The 24,999-nt window shown below is 41.3% G+C and overlaps 1 protein-coding gene across 1 annotated transcript in view; it reads left to right on the plus strand.

The window, feature by feature from the left end:
* The first annotated feature begins 2,966 nt into the window (after positions 1-2,966).
* The window catches only part of LOC120023137 (E3 ubiquitin-protein ligase NEURL1-like), a 99,917-nt gene continuing 77,884 nt past the window's right edge, over positions 2,967-24,999 (plus strand). Inside the window, exon 1 of the mRNA XM_038967131.1 lies at positions 2,967-2,970. Within this exon, the coding sequence (XP_038823059.1) occupies positions 2,967-2,970 (4 nt within the window). The remainder of the gene's footprint in view (positions 2,971-24,999) is intronic.

The following is a 24,999-nucleotide window of genomic DNA, read 5'->3' on the forward strand; positions in this document are numbered from 1 at the left end:
GCTCTGTAGCCTACGGATGACTGCTTGGTGCCCAGGTCCATGTGCAAACGGCTGCTTCACCTCCTTCTGCTCTGTCTCCTTCCGCCGCGTCTTAGACAGACCTAGGTGTTCTGCTGGAGCTGTGGGTGGATGGACACAAGATGTAAACAGGATATATATCTTTTTTAAAGTAGACAATGTAGCCTAGCAAGTATTCTGGCAAGCAGGCACTGAAGTGCACTGTATGCTAAGGCCCTGTTCTATTTAGAGATGTGAAGAGGTCTGTCTACTGTACCACAAACAAAGCATTACAGGTTTGAAGTTGCAACAGAAGAGGCATGAGTCCTTCATTTATCAACCATTGCATGGCCAGGATCCAGAAAACCGTCCAGGTTTCTGTTTCTAGTCATAATAACGTACGTGAAAGGGAAAATGCACTGTTCAAGATGCAATTGTATTATATATTTGATCTGCTGACCTCAGTTGGTTCAGCTGAGAAGAAACAGCCCTATGCTTTAGCCCTATCTCACTATCCTTGGTAATAAAATCATGCACGCAGCACTAGTATGTGCCTGGCATACCTGGGCCTAAGAAAATCTGCATAAACCAGTGCATTAAAATAAGGTGCTGTTGTTTAACTAAGCTTGTTAAGTTGCCAACTTAAAGGGCAATTATGCCACTATTCAACCTCATATTCATCGTCTCCAGCACCAAACCAGTGTCTACCAGTGGTGTAAAGTAACGAAGTAAAAATGATTTAAGGTACTACTTAAGTAGTTTTTGGGGGGTATCTGTACTTTCTTTACTACTTATATTTTTGACAACTTTTACTTTTACTTCACTACATTTCCAAAGAAAATATGTACTTTTTACTCCCATACATTTTCCCTGACACCAAAAAGTACTTGTTACACTTTGAATGCTCAGGCAGGACAGCAATATGGTGAAATTTACTGGGTGACTTTCACTTTACCTTGAGTCATTTTACTTTTACGGACGTATGACAACTGAATACTTTTTCCACCACTGGTGTCTACATATTGGAAAACACCACGTTTCTATAATCTGTGGTTAAAAAGGTAAGAAGAAAGGTCCCCCAAAACATGCTTCTCTGTGACATCACAAGGTCAGATTAAAGTTGTTTTTTTAAACGGTGATTTTCAAAACATGCAACAAGTTCCTAGCCCAAGGGAGTGCATTATTTTCTTGATCCTCACATCACCGCGAATCTCAAAGTGTTTGAAAATAACTGTTTTCAAATTATGTAAATGGTTGTATTGAGTGTATGAGATATGTTTTTTTTTTCTCCCAAATTCAATAACATTGCCCAACTCCCCAATGGACTCAGGAGAGTCGAGTTACGCGTCCTCCGAAACATGACAGCCAAACCGCTTTCCTTAACACCCGCCCGTTTGACCCGCAAGCCAGCTGCACCAATGTGTCGGAGGAAACACCGTTCAACTGACGACCAGAGTCAGCCTGCAGGCACCCGGGCCTCCACAAGGAGTCGATAGAGCACAATGAGCCAAGTAAAGCCCCCCCTAACTCAGACAACACCGGGCCAATTGTGCACCACCCTATGGGACCCCCGGTTACAGCCGGTTGTGACAGCCTGGGATCAAACCTGGGTCTCAAGCACTGCGATGCAGTGCATTTGACTCCAGAAGCCCAGATATGTTTTTTTTTCTCTCGCCTTAATATAAAATACATATAATAAAATGTTTTTACCCTTACTTTTGTAATACCTTATCATTCAATATATCTTTCTTTTCTTAATGTGTCATGCCCTAAATATACGTAATACGCCAGATATCCATTGTGATGCATCAACCGTCTTTCAAGTAAAGCTTTAACCATTTTCCATGTATAGTCTTTTTCATTTCATAGGAATTCAAGAAAAATGTTCTCAAGCTTACTGGAGATGGCCATATAAATAAGGGCAATCAGGGTTCGCTACATAATTAATATGATTCTCTTCACTGCTCAAAATTAGCCTACTGAATAATGCAAGTTAGTGCTCTCATAGCTCAACACCAATGACAACCTGCACCATAACCATGACAATTAAGCTGTACTACACCTCAGCGACTCCAGCTACTTTTTTCGCAATGTAGACTTTGGTTAAAAGTGAAAAGTTGGTCGTATGATTGTCTTCCTGGGACAACATTAGCTCGGTAGTGACTGGCAGAGTTGATGCTCTTTGCCGGCGGGCAGAGCGGTGTGTTCATTAATTTTTGGAAGAACAGGCTTTAATCACAAACCGAGGTAATATTTTCCACGGGCCCCAATAAAATAATGAATCGATAGGCTACATGATCTAAATGTCAATGTCTTAACTTTTACTAATTGTAATGGTCCGCTTGCGCTATGATGTCAGTCTATATTTAGTTGTAATTGTTTTTACACTAGATGGCAGTTTTACACAATTCATGGCTTGGTGATAGATATAGCATCTCCATCTCCATGTTTTCTCATCTGAATGATTCATTCCTGCGATAGTTGTTTGTACGTTGCCATTTTTCATAAATCATTTACTTTACTCAAATTCCATTCAGTGGGGACATGGTGAGTGTTCTTATTCCCATATGTTAACAAAGAGAGATGTTTTTGCCTTTGCAAGTTTGTATTTCTATTTTTCATAAATCATTTACTTTTGTAGAACTCATTACTTTAGGTGACGGTTGTAGGCCTACAGAGAAAATACTGTCCAAATCTAGGAAATAGGTGCTTCACTTTCAACTGCTCTCTCCGGTTTTCTAAGCACGCGCAGCACACCTGCGCCGTCGCTTGTCCCACTTTTAAAACGGTGTATTTGGTATTTGGATGACATGTCCGCAACAAAAGAAGTTCTACTCTTTTGTCAAAGGCAAAAAGTGTAGCACGTACCCCCTTCAACACAACATGGCAGCTTCTTTAGAAATTAAACTAAATTTCACTAAAACCACTGGAGCTCGAGCGCACATCAGGACAGTGAACATAAATCCGACATGGGTAATAATGTCTCGGGCATCTCAACGTTGCATCAGAAATGATTTCAAAGACTTCCGAGCTCTCAGAAAGGTCAGTAACTATTGAGAAATGTTATGTTCAGTTGTATATTTTATTATTTACCACTTCATAGCAAACAAATTAGATCTAACATAATTTTTCACTGTGAACACACATACAAGTGGTTCTGACGTGAGCATCCTCCATTATCAATGGAAAAGTAGGCCTGTAGTCTAGGCAACACGAACACAAAAATTGCCTAAATGCGTTTGGAAATCAGGAATGGGCAGGGATTATTCTGAATGGATGGATTTATTTGAATCCATATTCCCGTAGATAATCCCTGCATGCCATTCCAGTCCAGCGTGAATAGTGGTGTGGTGCTGAAGGACAGCGCCTGCCGCAGATCGCTACAGGCTATCTGTCAAACTCAACACTCAATGGTTGTATTAAACATTAAACTCGCATGGTCTGAGGGTTTTAGTAAATTCATTAGACTGTAATCACAATAGACTCCACAATTCACTCTATTCATTATATACAAATAGGCCTACTTTTACTTTAACTCTGCGTAATGTAGGTTTATGAAATGCTTTTAATGAGGATTCTATTATACGGGTTTCTGTTGCTGTAGCTCATGGGAGACAATAGCAATTATTGTCAGGGTGGGCTTTCAACCCTTGGTGCATCATGTGTTCTGTGATCCAGCGTGGTTAATAATAATTATTGTGCCAACAGCAGCGTTATTAATCATTGCAACTGGCCATTAGATTATAGTAATTATATTGAAATGAATGATAATAAAAACAAGTTTCATTGTTACCAGGATTAATGTGATTACAATTACAAGAAAAGGAACAATCCACTCAAAAACTATTTTATTCATTTTTTTTTGTTGTATTTTTTCCACTGTTGATACAGTACAAATTGTTTTGCATGTCAGCAATCAAGTTTTCAAGATAAAGGACTTTAAAATGCTAATTGTAACTTGCCACATCATCACGATGATCAAAATGAGGATGTAGCCAGTTACAATAAGCTTTTTGAAAGTCTTATATCTTGAACACTTGATTGCTGACATGCAAAACATTTTATTCCGTTAAGTGCATACTTTAAAATGCATTTCCAATACAATTATCCCATAGATAAAAGCAGTGGTGTAAAGTACTTGAGTAAAAATACCTTGTATTTTGTTGGCTTTCCGTAAATAAAAAAACAAGAAATCGTGTGGTCTGGTTTGCTTAATATAAGGTATTTTAAATGATTTCTACTTTTAATTTTACTTTTGACACTTAAGTATATTATAGCAATTACATTTACTTTTGATACTTAAGTATATTTTAAACCAAATGCTTTTAGACTTTTACTGAAGTAGTATTTTGCTTGTAGACTTTCACTTTTACTTGAGTCATTTTCTATTAAGGTATCTTTACTTTTACTCAAGTATTATAATTGGGTACTTCTTCCACCACTCGATAAAAGGACAGGGAAATATTACACTAATGGAGAATACACAGTTTGTAGGGGTCAATTGTCTTTGTGAATGCCAGTTGTATTCAAAAATATATATTTTCGCACTTTCTCACTTGACACATTTACAAATGAAGACACAGTTCCTTTTTTATCGGAAACAAGATGAGAGACGTCAAGGCCACACAATCGAGTAGCTAATATCACACACACACAGCAACCTGTGGGGCATAACCTTACTGTGGGAAAAATTGAGCAGATACAGCAGCGAGACATTCAGAGCTGTGTGTGAGTGTGTGTGAGCGTGTGTGTGTGTGTGAGTGTGTGTGAGCGTGTGTGTGTGTGTGTGTGTGTGTGTGTGTGTGTGTGTGTGTGTGTGTGTGTGTGTGTGTGTGTGTGTGTGTGTGTGTGTGTGTGTGTGTGTGTGTGTGTGTGTCTGTTAAAATGACTGTATGAAGTGTGTGTGACTCACTCAGTTAAATGAAGCAGGTAAATTATGTTGAAGTAGCTCTCAAGGGTAGTCTGCAATAGATCATAAAAGCCAACGACAAATGGTTGTGGTTGTTTATTAAGCACAGCAAAATGAGTATAGACTACCAGTGGTGGTTCAGCTGTATATTAATCCATTTGTTAACCATCTGGTTCTGTCACAAATCAAAGCAACATAATTGTCTCAACACACACACACACGCACACAGAGAGAGACAGATAAAGAGAGACAGACAGACACACAGACACACACACATTCCAATCCACACAAGCAGCCCTTTCTGGTGCCCTTCAGACTGTTCATCCAGTGTGTAATACTGTAATGTGATGAAAGCCAGTCTGTTTCCACAGCCCGCTCTTTAACCCACTACTATACTACATTTGGATTAGGCAGGCAGCTGAGCTGAGAGAGTGGACAATTCAAAATGGGACTGCAACCAAATTGCTAATTGTGTGTGTGTGTGTGTGTGTGTGTGTGTGTGTGTGTGTGTGTGTGTGTGTGTGTGTGTGTGTGTGTGTGTGTGTGTGTGTGTGTGTGTGTGTGTGTGTGTGTGTGTGTGTGTGTGTGTGTCACATACAGTGATTGCCTCTTGTACATCCGAAGGACAAACTCTTTTTTTTTTAAATCTGAGCAACCAGTATTTGTATTAGCCTGGTCCCAGTTCTGTTTGTTCTGTATACAGACAAATTATGGCCATTGAGCTCAAACAGCACAAACAGATCTGGGACCAGGCTACATTTGTACTGGACACAGAACACGAGAGAGGGTCCCGTTATGCTTTCAGCCACGTCTCCTTGACGACCAGGCTTAACATGAAAACGGTTCCCATGGCGATGGTTGCTAAGTGTGATCAGCGGGAGGTAATAATAGATCTGGAGGTGGATAGAGAGATCTGTGTTAGTCAGACCAGCCATATTGGAAATGAAAGATAGACGTACGTTTCCAATATGGCTTCGTGTCAGAACGCATTTACTATCATTATCTTCTGAACCACCTGGGATTTGCATATAGGCCCATGCTGGTAAATGCTGATTGGGCAGTAAATGATGACACACACACACATACACACTCACACACACTAAGAACTCGATTCAACCACTTGATTTATGTAATTTCACTATGGGAAATGGGTTGGTGGGGGTGTATGGAATAGCAGTATGGTCTAGTGTATAGCCTATGCTCTATAACAGGGGTGGGCAACTACTGTACATTCAGCCGTGGGCCGTATTTGTCGGATCCAATGGTGGGGGTTCCGAAACATAACAATCATTTGTACACTGCAAATTGACCACAACTAAGCCCAAAAATAAATTGTATTTGAAAATAGTAATAATTTCGTACCTTGGTTACATTGAGACACAGTCACTTATCTCTTTTTATATTTATTTGTGGCAATATTTGGGAACAGAATTCCTAAATTAATCACATTTTTGTTGAATTCGTAATGATTTCACAGTAAAAATAAAAAATAAACATACAAAAAAAAAAAAAAAATGGGAAAGGGGCAAAACACATCGCTGTCTGCTTCCGACCCCGGCTGGATGCTCAAGTCTAGTTTAGTCTATGCTGACTCAGAGAGATAGAGATCTGTGGGTGGGTGCAGGGCCAGCGTTATGGGTGGGCCTTAGGGGTCCTGGCCCACCCTATGGTACATCCTTGCCCGTCCAAATAAAATATTGACATTTTGATCATTTATTCCCCATTACATATGTCATCAGCAGTCCTAGTAAATGTACTGTTAATTCCCTTAATTTGGTTACATTAACTTCTATTCATGTATGTATTAATTACAGTCATTTACGTTCTCATTCTTGGTGGAAACGTTGTTTGCGGAGTTCACAACCTGCTACACTTGTGAGGAACAAGTTTTATTTTATTTCATAAGCATCATTTACAGGTAATATGACAATATTGACTTGTAAATTATTTTTATGAGCAATGAGCATGTGTCTGGTTTCTCTGTCCTGGTAATGTTGAGGGAGCATGCGCGCCTGAGCACGCGTAGAAGTACCTGGCCTGCTGCTCGCAAATGTAGGAAAGTGCACATTTGAGGTTGTCTGATTTGAATCTGATTGTCTTAACTCACCACATCCACCATTAATAAGCTGAGCTTCTCAGTCATTTTTTCTTCACCTCACATAGTCAGTCAACAAAGTCTGTTTTTTTTTTAACATCCATTGCTGTAACGACATGCGCTGAGAGTCTGGAAGCAAGTTCAGGGAGTGAGTGTTTTAATAAAATATACAGAACATAATACAAAACAAGAAACACTAACCGCACACAGACATGAAACAGAAACAGAAACAATGACGAGTGGGGAAGAAACCAAAGGGAGTGACAAATAAAGGGCAGGTAATCAAGGAGGTGATGGAGTCCAGGTGAGTGTCATTATGTACAGATGCGCGTAACACTGGTGACAGGTGTGCGCCATAACGAGCAGCCAGGTGACCTAGAGGCACTGGTGCAGGAATCTCTGAGGTGCCCAGAATAGACGAGTTGATACAATGTTGCAAGTCCGCTAGCAACAGCTTCAGGCTGGACCCGGTTGATTTATTTCATACAATGTTGCACTTCACTAGCAGATAGTTCAAGTCAAGACAGATAGAAAGGGAGGTGGACAGGCCGAGCAGAGAGGTGAATGCCACAGTGATGTGGTGCTATTTTTTAAGGTAAGGGAGAACAATTTAAATTGTAGGCTATCAAATAGCCTACCATTATAGAACAGGGCTCTCCAACCCTGTTCCTGGAGAACTACCCTCCTGTAGGTTTTCACTCCAACGCCAGATGTAACTAACATGATTAATCTTATAAACCAGCTAATTATTAGAATCAGTTGGGCTAGGTTAGGGTTTGAATGAAAACCTACAGGATGGTAGCTCTCTTGGAAGAGGGTTGGAGTGCTCTGTTATAGAATACAGTGGCTTGCAAAAGTATTCACCCCAATTGGCATTCTTCCTATTTTGTTGCCTTACAACCTGGAATTACAATTTATTTTTGGGGGGGGTTTGTATAATTTGATTTACACAACATGCCTACCACTTTGAAGATGCAAAATATGTTTTATTGTGAAACAAACAAGAAATAAGACACAAAAATTTAAACTTGAGCATGCATAACTATTCATCCCCCCAAAGTCAATACTTTGTAGAGCCACCTTTTGCAGCAATTACAGCTGCAAGTCTCTTGGGGTATGTCTCTATAAGCTTGGCACATTTAGCCACTGTGATTTTTGCCCATTCTTCAAGGAAAAATTGCTCCAGCTCCTTCAAGTTGGATGGGTTCCTGCTGGTGTTACGCCCTGACCATAGAGAGCCATTGTTTCTCTATGGTATAGTAGGTCAGGGTGTGAATAGGGGGTGATCTAGTATTTCTATGTCTATGATGTGTTCTAGTTTCTTTTTCAATGTTGGTGTTTTGTATGATTCCCAATTAGAGGCAGCTGGTAATTGTTGTCTCTAATTGGGGATCATATTTAAGTAGTTGTTTTTCCCACCTGTGTTTGTGGGATATTGTTTATGTGTAGTTGCATGTTAGCACGCCATTGTCGTTTCATTTATTCTTTATTGTTTTGTTGTGTGGTTCACTTACTTTAAATAATAAAGATGTGGAACCCAGATCACGCTGCACGTTGGTCCGAGTATGCTTCCAACGATTGTGACAGGTGTACAGCAATCTTTAAGTCATACCACAGATTCTCAATTGGATTGAGGTCTGGGCTTTGACTAGGCCATTCCAAGACATTTAAATGTTTCCCCTTAAACCACTCGAGTGTTGCTTTATCAGTATGCTTAGGGTCATTGTCCTGCTGGAAGGTGAACCTCCATCCCAGTCTCAAATCTCTGGAAGACTGAAAAAGGTTTCCCTCAAGAATTTCCCTGTATTGAGCACCATCCATCATTCCTTCAATTCTGACCAGTTTCCCAGTCCCTGCCGATGAAAAACATTCCCACAGTATGATGCTGCCACCACCATGCTTCACTGTGGGGATGGTGTTCTCGGGGTGATGAGAGGTGTAGGGTTTGTGTCAGATGTAGCGTTTTCCTTGATGGCCAAAAAGCTCAATTTTTGTCTCATCTGACCAGAGTACCTTCTTCCATATGTTTGGGGAGTCAGACAAAGTTAGACATCTTTCATTTCAAAATAGGCCATCATTACTGTCAATTGTGAATGATACTTATTCGTGTTTTACAGATGAAACTCCATCTACATGCCAAACATTTGATTGATTTCAATCGGTTTCATGGTAGTAGCCTAAGCATGCCAATCATTTGGTTGATTTCAATCAGTTTCATGGGAGTAGCCTATGCGTCTTCAATTACTTTTCGTGAGCAAATTATAGCAGACGGTGTTCACAAACTATGAGTACATTTATTAAATGTTTTCAATCAAAGCATAGGCCTACATTCTCCCTAGTGGTGCACTCTGTTGAGTTTTTTTACTGTTCATCTTCTGGTATCCACCCTAAAATCTCATTCTCATTAGGTGTTTTTGTTGTAACAGTAACATTATAGGCCTACTATGCTATTATATTCTGTTCTGTTATGTAAAATACTAATTACGCGTTACATAATCTCTCATGGACAGATTCTCGAGAACATGAAATGGCAAGAATCTGTCAGGGCTCAAGTAGATTACCAGCAGCAGTCGTTCCTGGTTTGAGGTTTTTGTCATTGATTATTTGGACAAATCAGGATTGGGCAAAGACGATTCTTAAACTGGTGTGATGATTTTCAAGCCCGTGTGCGGATGATAAACTTTTCCCACTGGATTCCACAGCCATAGTCAAATTGCCTATATCGTAAAAAATGTATAGCTTTTTGGCCATGATGAAACACTTGAAATTAGCGGAAGGGAGATTCCGTTTGCAAGGGAGAAAACTTCAAAGGTAATCACAATTGTTAACGGCATTCTCCCAGAAGTAAAACAGGAAATGACAAAATAATTTTACTTCTAGGTCACCAAGATTAATCTTTATGTAATCTTGAGAGACATTGATTCAGCGTTGATCTAATTTTACTACACGAGCCTCATTGTGAGAATTTTCTATTTGTAATAATAATAATAATAATAATAAGTGATGAATGTGGTCTATTAGGCGTAGGCAACAGATTTTGCTGATTGTTATTTTAAACAATTGGAGCATCCCTTCGTGGCTCTAAAAGGACAGCGCCAGGATCGCACAATGATGTTAAAGAAGTTGAACCAACTTATGGTGCTGAATGTTAGCTCTGCCATTTGGCCAGTTGGGCTCCTGAGTGGCGCAGCGGTCTAAGGCACTGCATCTCTAGTGCTAGAGGCGTCACTACAGACCCAGGTTCGATTCCAGCCTGTATCACAACCAGCTGTGATTGTGAGTCTCATAGGGCAGTGCATAATTGGCCCAGGGTCATGTGGGTTTTGACCAGGGTAGACCGTCATTGTAAAAAAGAATTTGTTCTTAACTGACTTGCCTGCTTAAATAAATACAAGTTCAGGAACAAACTCTAATTTGCCTAATAGGCATATGACTACATGGTATAGCTAGTTCTAGTCTATAGCCTAATGTAAATACAAATACATTTGGCCTTAATATCATTGCACTATTTCCGAGGAGAGCTTTAGTTGCGAGTAGAACTTTCATTGTATTTTGAGCGTACACTACTCTGTATCATAAATAAATGTTGATTTGATTAGCTTGAACACATGGTTACAATATACTCTATTGCAGAATAAAAGAAAACAGAGGTGAACTACTGTATCAATTCATTGAACTTATTTACGTAGAGTAAATCATCTAATCAATTGACTAAGTAGGGAACATACTGTAAGTCATTACGATATACAATTGCAGAACATTTGTCAAATTTGGTGTGGTGTATTCACGCATCTCAATAAACTGTAACTTAAATGCATTATTACCTCCAACTTGGCCCAATTCACATTTCTAATTTCCAACCCTGACGTACAAAGCTAGAACGGGCCCTGCGTCTCAACCAATAGCCAATGGTAGGATCAATTGTAAGCTACCCCAAACTTGAAACTCACGCACCGCCTATAGTCTTCATAACACCCATTAAAAAAATGTGTTCACGCACGCACAAGTACATGCACACCTATGAGGTCCCGTGAAAAAAAATCCCCCCTTTGGAAAACAAATGCCCGTCCTGATTCATTCTGGCTACGACCCTGGGTAGGTGGATGTACCCAGACAGATGTCTCTAAGCTAACAGACCCCCGAGGTTGACCGTGCTCTCTTCACCTCAGGCTCAGAGCCTCTGGGAATAGCAGAGAACTCTAGGAATGTGTGAAAGTGTGGCAGAAAGGAACTGTGACAGGGACTAGAGGGGAGACTATGTCTTTGTTTAAACACACACACACACACACAGCAGCTTGGACAGGTCAGGTATTAGCTCGCAAGCGCGCACGCACACACACAGAGGCTGAAAAATGACATGCAAATGTATTCTGGACCATTGAACAAGTTGTAGACTGATCCCTCTGGGGAAACAACACTTTACTTCCAGTCCACTTCTCCCTGCTTGCATCCCAAATGGCACCCTATTCCCTATATGCTGTATTACTTTTCAACAGAGCCCATAGAACTCTGGTCAAAAGTAGTGCACTACATAGGGAATAGGGTGCCATTTGGAAGGAGCATAACGTTTTTATCTGGGGAAAAAGTAATGTCTGTTTTGGATCTCAGCTAGGAGACATGCATTAGACACTTTTAGGTGGATTGGGAAAGCATTAGAGGGTAGTGGCAGTCAGGATGAGTAAAATATGTAGGCATATTCATTTCACTTAATAGCTGAAGGCAGGTTGCTGAAAGAGCTTTCTACTTCATTAAGCTGAGCAGGTGTTCAGTGATGTCCAGTTGTTCAGTAGGATAAACAGGTGACACTCGTAGGACAGCAGCAGTCAACACCACTAGCAAAGCAGATACTTAGAACCCCTCCATATGCGTATAGTCCATATGCTATTTTACACTCATATATATATACACTATAGGGTCAATTAGGTTTATGTTGACCTTTAAATTGCTGTTCTACTCCTCTGTTATAGTGCTTTCCATTGAGTTGTATCCAAGGCTGTTTAGTGATACCACCAGAGAGAATGAAAGGTAGGCAGGCAGCTCCTGTCTGAATGAGTGTATATCATCACCCTTTCATTACAGCTAATTGACAGGGGCTCGGCCCTTTATCCCTGATGTTATTACTGCTGCTGGGGCACTGGAGGGGCATGGCTGTTACTGTACCCACACACACACACACAGTGCATGCTGTTCTACTCAATTGTTCATTGTAATGTCTGTAGACTCAGGGCATTCTTGGTCAAGTTCCATTTTATTCATGAATTAATCATAACATAACCTTTGCAGTCTTTGGAGACTCATTTAATAGAACGTTGTTGTTTATGATTACTGTGCCTTGAGCAATCGGTGAGACACGGACCTATTAACAGCTAAGTGGGGTTAAAATAGCTTGGAAATGCTGCAGACAAACAAACCACTAATAAAACATGATATATTTATATTCATATCTCATCTGAGACCATTATGTCGACCGCATTACAACTATATTTGAACCATTGCATTTCAATTATTAACCATCATACTTATTAACCGTTACATTTCAATTATTAACCATTACATTTCGATGTCTAAATGGACTTACTGTGTTTGTTCCTCATTTCAAACAGTTTACTGGGCATTACAGTTTTCTTCAATCGATCTGGTGCTATTTTCAGAAGTATGTGGTGAATTTCCAAAACTAGACACAGAAACGCAGTTGTCACGCCCTGGCCTTAGTTATCTTTGTTTTCTGTATTATTTTAGTTAGGTCAGGGTGTGACATGGGATGTTTGTGTGTATTTGTCTCGTCTTGGGTGGTTGTAGTGTCTAGGGGGTTTTGGTAGAGTTTATGGGGTTGTGTTTAGTGTAGGTGTCTAGGTATGTCTATGGTTGCCTGAATGGTTCTCAATCAGAGACAGCTGTCTATCATTATCTCTGATTGGGAGCCATATTTAAGGCAGCCATAGGCATTAGGCTGTTGTGGGTAATTGTCTATGTCTATGTTGCATGTTAGCACTTAGTCTGTATAGCTTCACGTTCGTCAGTTTGTTGTTTTGTTAGTTTGTATAAGTATTTTGTTTCGTCTTCGTTAATATTAAAGAGGATGTATTCATATCACGCTGCGCCTTGGTCCTCTCTTCCACATCAAGACGATCGTGACAGCAGTCTCATATTCAAAACGTTGTGTTGTGCATTCATACTAAGACTTTGGTACAATTGTCACAGGTATGTGCTAACTAAGTGATTGAAATAAACTGTAAGGCCAAGTGGAGAGCTATGTTATTGACTCAACCCCAAAATGACCACGGTCACAATGACCTACACACAACCAGCGACCTGTAAATAGCATTTACATCAGCGTTAAGCAAGCGGACATGTTTAACCTAAGAGTGATGCCGCTACAAAGACATGCAATCAGTGACTCCGAGGGACCAACCAAGACATCTGACCATAGCCAGTAACTTTCCATTCAAATCTTTGATGTCAAAGTCAGGCCTGGATGATTACACAGCAGTGCTCTACACACCTTCTAGCTACACTATGGTTGAACCCTAACCTCCTTGACACCGATACTACAGCAAACATTCCAAGCCCAAATAACAAAGGTGCTGACGACACATTTTCTCTCCTTAGAGGATGAAAGCACTAAAGACATTGTAATGCAAAGCTCACAATTTATAAACGGCTGGTATAAAAAGACGGCAGACCTTAATTCTCGACCAACTCCAGTGTGTGTGTGTGTGTCAGATCTACAGAAGCAACATAGTGTTATGCTTATGCAATCATGCTGTACACATGCCTTTATATGAAATCCAATAACTATGAGCAGCTTGAAGTGATTGTAAGTACCGTGAGTGAATGTATGACATACAGTGCTTTTGCCTTCGATTTTACAACTGTTGATTCTAATCGTTTTTTTTCTCAAGCCTCTACATGCCAGAGTTTTGACTGAAGAGGGTTTGCATAGAGTGAACTATTGAACTCAGAGTGCTTGACGACTAGCTAACTGTCCTTGATAGCTCAAGGTTAACAGGCAACAGAACATACAGTATGGCTATGAATATGTATGTATGGTTACAATATACAGTATAATATATAGCAGAGTATAAAATAATGTATTATTTCTGCTTCTACACGGTCTCATTAGAATATGTCAAAATGGTGACGTTTAACCATTATACACTGACATATGGCTTCATATAATTATTAAAGGTAATAGGGACTGTTGAAGTCAGGTTGTCTATAATGACTTCAGTTCCTCTTGGTGGCACTATGGACACTACTGTCCTCTCTTCCTCCCCTCACTTGTATGACTCTAGCTGAGGGATAGTGCTAGATAGTGCTACAGCAATTGGCAGCCTTGTGACTGTTATCTGAGTACACAGGTGTATTTACAATGGGTTGTAAAAGTGGGAACTTTGGCTGTTAAACTGTTTAAACTGACAGAAGCAGATGGTACAGTAATATGAGACAAACAGCTTTAGGTCCATTTACAGATATGGGATCTTAATTTGAGCCAGTTTGCTACAGCAGGGAAATAATCCTGCAGCAATAGGAAATTATAATTATTATATGGATTATAATTAATGGAAAAACATTTGTAGGGGTTGATACATTTTATGTTAGTGCAAATCAAGTCTGACATTTTAAAGTGGAAATTACAAACTTTAGAAGCCTTTTAAAACCTTGAATACACTACAAGTTTGCATTTCTTGCTGTGCAGGGAAATTCTCATCAACCAAAGAGTGATCAAATTAATATTCTACATCTGTACAATGTAACACCATAGGGTTCATGCCAATGGTTCATGCCTTGTTCATTGGAAACATTGGCAGCGACAATACAACCGAGTTCCAAACTGCCTCTGGAAGCAACATCAACTGTTCGTCGGGAGCTTCATGAAATGGGTTTCCATGGCTGAGAAGCCGCACGCAAGCCTAAAATCAGCTTAGGCTTGTCGGCTGGAGTCAGCTGGAGTGGTGTAAAGCTCGTTGCCATTGGACTCTGGAGCAGTGGAAACGCGTTCTCTGGAGTGATGAATCACGCATCACCATCTGGCAATCCGACAGAAACATCTGAGTTTGTTGGATGCCAGGAGAACGCTACGTGCCCAAATGCGTAGTACCAACTGTAAAGTTTGGTGGAGGAGGAATAATGGTTGGGGCTGTTTTTCATGGTTTGGGCTAGCCCTCTTCGTTCCAGTGAAGGGAAATCTTAACACTACAGCAAACAATGACATTCTAGACGAATCCAATTTTGAGGAAACCGTTTGAGGAAGGCCCTTTCCTGTTTCAGCATGACAATGCCCCTGTGCACAAAGCAAGGTCTATACAGAAATGGTTTGTCAAGATCGGTGTGGAAGAACTTGACTGACCTAGAACTTGACTGGCCTGCACAGATCCCTGTCCTCAACCCCATCGAACACCTTTGGGATGAATTGGAACGTCGACTTCGAGGCAGTGCTAATAGCCCAACATCAGTGCCCAACCTCAGCATTGCTCTTGCGGCTGAATGGAAGCAAGTCCCCGCAGCAATGTTCCAACATCTAGTGGAAAGCCTTTCCAGAAGAGTGGAGACTGTTATAGCAGCAAAGGGGGGAGGGACCAACTCCATATTAATGCCCATGATTTTGGAATGAGATGCTCAACAAGCAGGTGTCCACATACTTTTGGTCATGTAGTGTATTTTGAATTGGTTGATGGGAAAAAAACAAAGTATTTTGAAGATTGTACTTAGTATTGGAGAAAGTACCTGACTGAATTGCAAGAACAAGGGCATACAGTGTACAGTAACAATCCGATATCTGAAAGGGCAAGTTGTAAAGTCAGAATTGAATCTGTATGGAGTGCTGAGTAACAAATGGATTCCTGTGCGGGTTTCTCATAGTCAGGTGCAGTGGTGATATTTTGTGGGACTGCTGCAACAAAGCTCTGGCTGACAGTTAAGGAACTCCCTCTTGAATAGATATGAACACTGTACTTCCTTGGACTCTTTTATTCTGGATACTAAGTTGACATATCTTTCAGATATTCTTTCAAAATGTCTACAGTACTATACTCCTATAGCCAGTTTCCATACTGTACAGCAGCAAACTCTTTGATTATTATCATGACAGACATGGATAACAACACGCTACATCTCAAACAGATGTAACCACTACACTACACTAACACCTTACCAATGCACTCTCTGCATTTCCCCATGTGACTACCCTTTCTGTCTTTTCATTTAAGAGTATCGTTGCTGTTGCATCAAATGATTTTGAGTGAGTTTTCGGAGAAGGAATTATTGAATTTGCCTGGTATGTTGTCAGCCCCTGAATGGCCTGTGTTGTGTGTGAAATATAACCGTTTAATCTGCGCAATTTCCAATTTGGTTATCCGTGAATTATCAAATAAAACTGGACATGAGACATTTTTGCAGAGAGCTCTGGAAAGAGGAACTATTGACTGAGTAGTTGTTGGCTTGTCCTAAAGTAACCTGATACTAACATTTTTCACGAAACATGTATTTTTCCAAAACCACATTATTATTAACACGATAACGAGCCATGCATGTATGTTTATGCTCATTATAAAAAATTTAATAAAGGATATTCTTTTCAGAGTGAACCAAAAAAAACTTGGCAAAAACACCAATTAAATAATTTGTTCAGCATTTCAAGTCATAATTTTGTTAGAAATGGAATGAATTATAGTTTTGAGGAGGATTACTCTATATAAATGGAAGCAGAGGAAAGGAGCAACAACATGACAAGTAAGCTGACATGATGTCATCAGCTAAACATGAAATACAGATGTAGGATCTTGATTTGATCACTCATTTGTTGATTTGAATGTTCCTGCATGGCAGGAAATGCAAATGTGTAGTGTATCCAAGAGTTAAAAAGGCCTCTAAAGTTTGTAATTTCCACTTAAAAATGTCAGACTTGATTTGCCCTAACGCAAAATCTATCAAGCCCTACAAAAAAAATGTCCATTAATTATAAGCCACATAATTGTCATTTACTGTTGCTGGACGGATTATTTTCCTGCTGTAGCTAACTAGCTCAAATTAAGATCTTACATCTGGATGTCTCTTATTGGTTTGAAATGTGGTTTTACACACGCTTGACATCACACTTCACTGAAAACATTCCAACCGTGTGAGGACATAACCCATGCGTAAGGCAATGAGTTTCCCTGACCATGTGACCTGCCCAAGAACAACTCTGGGCCTTATGCAGACCAGAGGTCAAAATAACCAGAGACTGCAGTCTACAGTCCCTCACAGTGCAACAATAGGTGCAACAGAGACAGCATGTGTTTAGTCAGCACTGCCTAGTACACTTTTTATTTTGTCCAGTGGCTCTGTCATACGAGATGTTGTCAGTGAGGACAAGTATTTGGGGTTGATTACTAATGAATTTGTGGATTACAATGTGTCTGTTAAGTACATAGCTAACCATGTGAATGGTGCCCTTGGTCACATTATTGCAAAGTGTAAATACATGGGTGTGCTACCTTTTAAATGTTTCAATAAACTGTTTGGTGCTAGCTCTTATGAATTATGATGCAGCAGTATGGGGGCACAAATGTTACCGTCCTGGTTTTAATGCTGTTTATAACCATGCCTGCAGATTTGACCTTGTTGTGGATGAAATACTAAATGCTGCGATTCAAGGCGATTTGGGCTGGAAAACTCTATTGCATCACCAGTGGCTGTCTTTTTAAAAAGTGGCTGAGATTTTGCAGCGTGCCGAATGAATGTCTACGTAAACGGATATTTTGATGGGCTTATGATGTCCCAACTGCAAATAAAGGTTTTATATGTCAAAGCCTTTTTTAACTCCATCCATATGACTCACTGATACAGACAGAGTGTATTCTAGAAATGACCGTAATGCTTTTGAATCAGCACTTTTAAAGAGCAATGAACTAAAGTGGTACCAACTGATGAACAAGCCTGAAAGTAACAAACCTACTGCCTTTTTAAATGCACTTTTGGAACAGAACCCTATGAACGTATTGTTTTATCCAAGCAATATGGAAAGTCTTTTGCAAAATGTAGATGTGGCGTGGCCCCTCTCGCTATTGAGACTGGTCGATACACAAACAGTCCCCTAGATAAAGGTGTACAGTTTGTACTTTCTGTAACTATGGTTCCTTTGAAACTGAAGTGAATGCCTTGCTTTACGGTGGGTTATACAACGAAATGATTATCTTTTTAATATTATATATCTTAATAATATTAAATGACATGCAATTTTATCAGGTAACTATAATGTACAGTACCAGTCAAAAGTTTGGACACACCTACTCATTCAAGGGTTTTCTTTATTTTTCCTATTTTGCAAAGCTGTCATCAATGTAAAAGGTGGCTACTTTGAAGAATCTCAAATATAAACTCTCTTTTTATTTAACACTTTTTTGGTTACTACATGATTCTATTCTACAATGTAGAAAATAGTAAAAATAAAGAAAAACCCTCGAATGACTAGGTTTGTCCAAACTTTTGACTGGTACCGTAAATGCCTGCGCCAAAGCCTGCCTCCTTATCCCCCGTTGAAAGAAGTTTCTTTAGAAGTGCCGAATTGTCCTTTTATCCACTGTACTTTGTTTTGTTTTTGTTTATGCGTATAGATAGTCAACCATGGTACAGGTGGCATTACACTACGATTGTTTTTAATCTCTCAATTTGAATGGGCCACTATCTGCATTTTGCATTATTGTATCATTGTGGAGTGACAGTTACATTTTTCTCTAACTCCCTACGTTTATTCTGATCGAGATCTGTCCTCCATTGATTTAGTGACACAGATTGTTTGTAACTAGATCTACAGATTTCTGCTATTTGTATTTAACCTTTATTTAACCCGGCAAGTCAGTTAAGAACAAATTCTTATTTACAATGACGGCCTACCCCGGCCAAACACTAACCCGGACGACGCTGGGCCAATTGTGCACCACCCTAGGGGACTCCCAATCACAGACTGTTGTGATACAGCATGGAATCAAACCAGGGTCTGTAGTGACGCCTCTAGCACTGAGATGCAGTGCCTTAGACCACTGCGCCACTCGGGAGCCGAAATTGACGGTTAAAGAATTTGCACCTGGCAAAATTGGCATGGAATTTGATAGGAAAGTGAATGTGTTTATTTTTAGCAGGAGCTAGGTAGGGAAAACAGCTCGATTAGTAAGAACTGCGTATATCATTTTGTTAAGGAGTTTGATCAAATCAAAGAGACATGAGATCCGTGAGGATGGAGTTGGGACTTGACCTAACCTGGTATTGACTGATCATCCACAAACCTCCCTCTTGATCTTCTGTTGAATCTGACAATTAATCTTGATGGTTGTACAGTCGTCTCAAATAAAACGGTGAAGGACCTCGGCGTTACTCTGGACTCTGATCTCTCTTTTGATGAACATATCAAAACTGTTTCAAGGACAGTTTTTTTCCATCTACGTAACATTGCAAAAATCAGAAACTTTCTGAAAAATTAATCCATGCTTTTGTCACTTCTAGGTTAGACTACTGCAATGCTCTACTTTCCGGCTTCTAAATAAACTTCAGTTAGTGCTAAACACGGCTGCTAGAATTTTGACTAGAACCAAAAAAATGTATCATATTACTCCAGCGCTAGCCTCTCTACACTGGCTTCCTGTTAAGGCAAGGGCTGATTTCAAGGTTTTACTTCTAACCTACAAAGCATTACATGGGCTTGCTCCTACCTATCTTTCCGATTTGGTCCTGCCGTACATACCTACACGTACGCTACGGTCACAAGACGCAGGCCTTCGCTCACCCATGTGAGAGACGCAGACACGGTCTCAACCTTTAAGTCGTTATTGAAGACTCATCTCTTCAGTAGGTCCTATGATTGAGTGTAGTCTGGCCCAGGAGTGTGAAGGTGAACGGAAAGGCACTGGAGCAACGAACCGCCCTTGCTCTCTCTGCCTGGCCGGTTCCCCTCTCTCCACTGGGATTCTCTGCCTCTAACCCTATTACAGGGGCTGAGTCACTGGCTTACTGGTGCTCTTCCATGCCGTCCCTAGGAGGAGTGCGTCACTTGAGTGGGTTGAGTCACTGACGTGATCTTCCTGTCTGGGTTGGCGCCCCCCCTTGGGTTGTGCCGTGGCGGGCTATACTCGGCCTTGTCTCAGGATGGTAGTTGGTGGTTGAAGATATCCCTCTAGTGGTGTGGGGGCTGTGCTTTGGCAAAGAGGGTGGGGTTATATCCTGCCTGTTTGGCCCTGTCCGGGGGTATCGTCGGATGGGGCCACATTGTCTCCCGACCCTTCCTGTCTCAGCTTCCAGTATTTATGCTGCAGGAGTTTGTGTCGGGGGGCAGTCTGTTATATCTGGAGTATTTCTCCTGTCTTATCCGGTGTCTTGTGTGAATTTAAGTATGCTCTCTCTAATTCTTTCTTTCTCTCTCTCGGAGGACCTGAGCCCTAGGACCATGCCTCAGGACTACCTGGCCTGATGACTCCTTGCTGTCCCCAGTCCACCTGGCTGTGCTGCTGCTCCAGTTTCAACTGTTCTGCCTGCGGCTATGGAACCCTGACCTGTTCACCGCACATGCTACCTGTCCCAGACCTGCTGTTTTCAACTCTCTAGAGACAGCAGGAACGGTAGAGATACTCTGAATGATCGGCTATGAAAAGCCAACTGACATTTACTCCTGAGGTGCTGACCTGTTGCACCCTCGACAACCAATGTGATTATTATTATTTGACCCTGCTGGTCATCTATGAACATTTGAACGTCTTGGCCATGTTCTGTTATCTCCACCCGGCACAGCCAGAAGAGGACTGGCCACCCCTCATAGCCTGGTTCCTCTCTAGGTTTCTTCCTAGGTTCTGGCCTTTCTAGGAAGTTTTTCCTAGCCACCGTGCTTCTACACCTGCATTGCTTGCTGTTTGGGGTTTTAGGCTGGGTTTCTCTACAGCACTTTGAGATATCAGCTGATGTAAGAAGGGCTTATAAATACATTTCATTTGATTTGACCATTGTTTCTGTCTCTTATGGATATGAATATGTGTGTGATTTGTCCCTGTGTTTCTCTGTCTGTTTCTCTCTCTCTCTCTCTGTCTGTTTCTCTGTCTCCCACTCCCTCTCTCTTTCTCCCTCCCCTGCGCTCTCTCTCTCTCACTCTCTCTGCACGAATAGAATGCATTATTCATTTATTCATCCACATGTATTCAGGCATTGCATAAACGGCTCAATGATCAAACACATGCCGTGTGTCATAGACCAGGCGCTGCACAATGTGCCCAGAACAGGTCATGCAGCTGAGAACAGCATGAAGTCATATTAGTCATAATATGTATTTTACCCAGACCACAAGTTTGTTTTGGCTTACAGGAAAGAACATTGAAACAATTGACGGCATGATTTTAATGATGTGTTTTGTTATTCAGTAACACTATGGGGTAGATGGGTTCAGTGTAGGACATAAGCTGCATTTGTTGTTGAGTGATTCGTTCGCTTGATCAGTTTGCAGAGGCACCTTACAAGAGGGTTGTGTGTGTGTGTGTGTGTTTGTGAACTCTTGTAAGGCTACATCAATGCTAAAAACAGAAAGACTTGCATGTTGTCAGTTGCTTACCAACAACCAGAGAGACAGTCTTGCCTCGGGGGTGGATGGCAGTGTTGTGGTCGAAAACATACAGTCCCCTGTGTGAGTGAGTCTAAAATCTCTCTCTCTCTCGCTCAGACACTCTCGCTCAGACTCTCTCTCACAGACTCTCTCTCTCTCTTTTTCTATCTCCTCTCTCTTTCACTTCCACATATCCCCAGCCTTAGGGGAGAGAGTAGGCCAATGCGTGGGAGGACCATAGCAAGAGCTGTCACACACAAATACAGTCATAGAATCAGTCCACGGTCAAAATAGAAATGAAATAAACACGTGTATGTAAACAGACAACATAGATTTATGGATATGTCAACACTTGACCAATCACTTGATGCTGGTCAAATGGTACCAAACATTCACTCCATGGTCAGCTGTAAGCATTGAGTCTCTATAGCAGAAATGTTTGTTGAAATGTGAAAAGAATATAAATGTAATTCATTGATTTGTAAAATATGTAACTCGACTGATCTATCGAGATCTTCTTTCTCGCAGTGAAACACTCCTCAGTGTCACCATAAGTCTCTTTAAACCTGGCCGGCATGCTAAATACCTCTCTCTCACACACACACACACACTAACTACTGTAACCCTCCTGTAACTCTCCCATGGCCATGCTGTGGGTGACAGATGGCAGTAGAGCTGGGATGAAAACTGAATAAATATGTAATCCACTGCTCACATGGGCCACAGCAGATTATCGAGAGAGAGAGAGAGAGAGCGAGAGAGAGAGAGAGAGCGAGAGAGCGAGAGAGCGAGAGAGCGAGAGAGCGAGAGAGCGAGAGAGAGAGAGAGAGAGAGAGAGAGAGAGAGAGAGAGAGAGAGAGAGAGAGAGAGAGAGAGAGAGAGAGAGAGAGAGAGAGAGAGAGAGAGAGAGAGAGAGAGAGAGAGAGAGAGAGAGAGAGAGAGAGAGAGCTTACTATCTATCTAACGCCCTTTACCCCTAGAGAACAATATAACCCCCCATCCCAACCCCTAAGAGGCTCCCATTGAAGACTAAACCTGGGCTCCCTAATAGCTATGGCATTCTGTGTCGTACAGGTCCTATCTGGCCCATTCACTCTTCCTTATTAGCTTCCTATATGGGACTTTTCCCATGGTTCTCTATGACTGGTCTTCTGCGACCCTGTTATCCCTCTGACCGCCCTATCCCAGGGCGATTAAAGTCAGCTCTGATGTAATCCACACACACACACAGACACACACAAACTGTGACGGTTGCATTTCTAGATTACGCCACTTTTATGACAGAACATGCTCCCTTCTAACCCTCTCCTGCTGAGAGGGATCATTTTAGGGGAAAGTAGAAATGCAGTCAGGTTCAGTTGAACCATACAGTTCCCAGATACTCACTCTGTCTCAACTGTGGAGTGTACAGACAGGTTGTATTTTAGTCTGTAGAATCCACACATACACACATGCACACACTCAGCCACACACACTTTTCAATCCGACTCCGTCCTTGAAAAAGTGACTGATTTAGACCAAACAGGACAACAGGACACGGGAGTACCCTCCTGAATCAACCCCCAAGTCCTCATGACACTTTGAGACCGTCTTCTCTGCCCTTAAGTGAGAGGCTGCTTCCACTCGTTTCTACGGCGACTCCTTCTCTCTTTCTCTCATGTCCTTCCCTCAATCCCTCAGGCAGAGAGAGAGAGACAGACAGACAGACAGACAGACAGACAGACAGACAGACAGACAGAGTGAGATGAGATGTCTCCCTGTGTGTTTGTGTGCATCCGGCAGAGAAGAACTGATACACACATCAGCTCCTACCAATTAGTGCACTGGGAATAGAACCATGCCCTGAAGAAATGTCCCGATCTGCCACTCTGTCTCTTGCTACTGTTTCTTTTTCCCATTGGGGGCCTGGGCCAGATGTGGCCCTTGACAAATCTTTTGGTGGCCTTTCCAGGGCCTAATTAAAAAAGCTGTTGTATTAGAAACAGTGAGTGGATGATGTTGCTGCATCCAAGGCAATCCTCTCTATGGGACAAATGCCATTGTTGGCTTACACAAGGCAGTCACATCGTTTCCCTTTCTTTTGATCTGGTCTCAGATCAAATCGGTTTCAATGATGATCCGAAGCGTGGCTGAAGGAGGGGATCAAACCAGGGGAGAGATTAGTAATAGAGATAGATAGAGTGATAAAAGAGAGGAGGAGGAGGAAGAAGGAGAGGCCAAATGAGGAGGTGCAGTCACAATCACACACAGGGCCAACTCGCATCGCCATCCACCAGCCAAAGTTAACATGGGGCCTACGGGTGCCAAGAAGTATACACACTGATTCAAGACACACACACACACATACCCCCCCGGACACAGATACGCTGATTCAACGAACGGGGGATTTCAAAATCGCTAATTCAGCACGGTCGCTGATTAATGGAAAATGTAATCTATTTAAGCAAATGTATGAAAATATGTTTCCTGGTTGGAACAGCTGTTCTGCATTACACTATTGTAACGAACAATAAACACTCTATTATGATCGGAACTGCAATTTAAAGCTGTCTTGGCATATTTGGTGAGGAATTACAGCCACATGTACTGTATCTAGTGTAGGACTAGCGGGTAAAGGAAAGAGGACGATGTAGGCCTTTGTGGTTTTAGTCTCTACCAAACTAGGTTCCTGCAACAGTTAACCTCAAACGTGTGTTTTGATACGGTTTTGATACTAATATGTGTCAATCATAATTTCAGTAATTCAGTTGATTCGATTAAACAAGTTACTTAATGGAAATTAAACTAAAATTAAACTTTCCATCACGCATGACTGAACCTTAGGCCTTAGAATAGGTACTGTACTATATTACGGAGAAACAAGTGATGTCCCAAAGTCCTTCCGTCCACTAAAACCTGCATACTGTTTCCGTAATATACTTTGAGATATCCCTCCACACCAACACATTTCACTGTAGCCCCATAGACATGGAAATTAGGTTCTCTGTTGCATCGCCGGAGACAATACGCCTCTTTCTTAACAGTAATCCGCCTGGCGACTCAGCAAGATATTAAAGAAGACTGACAGATCTTATTATCACCTCTCCACTTCCCTTCCTTCACTCCTGATGACAACTATGTTACACAAGACACGTAATCGGCTCCAACTTTCACCTTCACTAATAAATGTCATGGAGTCGTCCGCCCTCTCAGGCATGTTGGATAGTGGTGTAATATACATTGACAAGACGAGGTTTAGGGTTGGTTGTATTATGGTGGCGATATACAACATACTGTACTGATTGAACCCTAAGACATTGTGCTATTACCTTTGAACCCCATTGATTTTCTGTACAAGACAGAAATCATGCAAGAAGGATAGTATGGTTTCCCCTTGAAGACAGTCTGATGTGCATAGTTATTACCATGTTGTACCACAGCATTGTTGAATACTTGTTT

The sequence above is a fragment of the Salvelinus namaycush genome, chromosome 2 (assembly GCF_016432855.1).
Source record: "Salvelinus namaycush isolate Seneca chromosome 2, SaNama_1.0, whole genome shotgun sequence".
NCBI classification, from domain to species: Eukaryota; Metazoa; Chordata; class Actinopteri; order Salmoniformes; family Salmonidae; genus Salvelinus; species Salvelinus namaycush.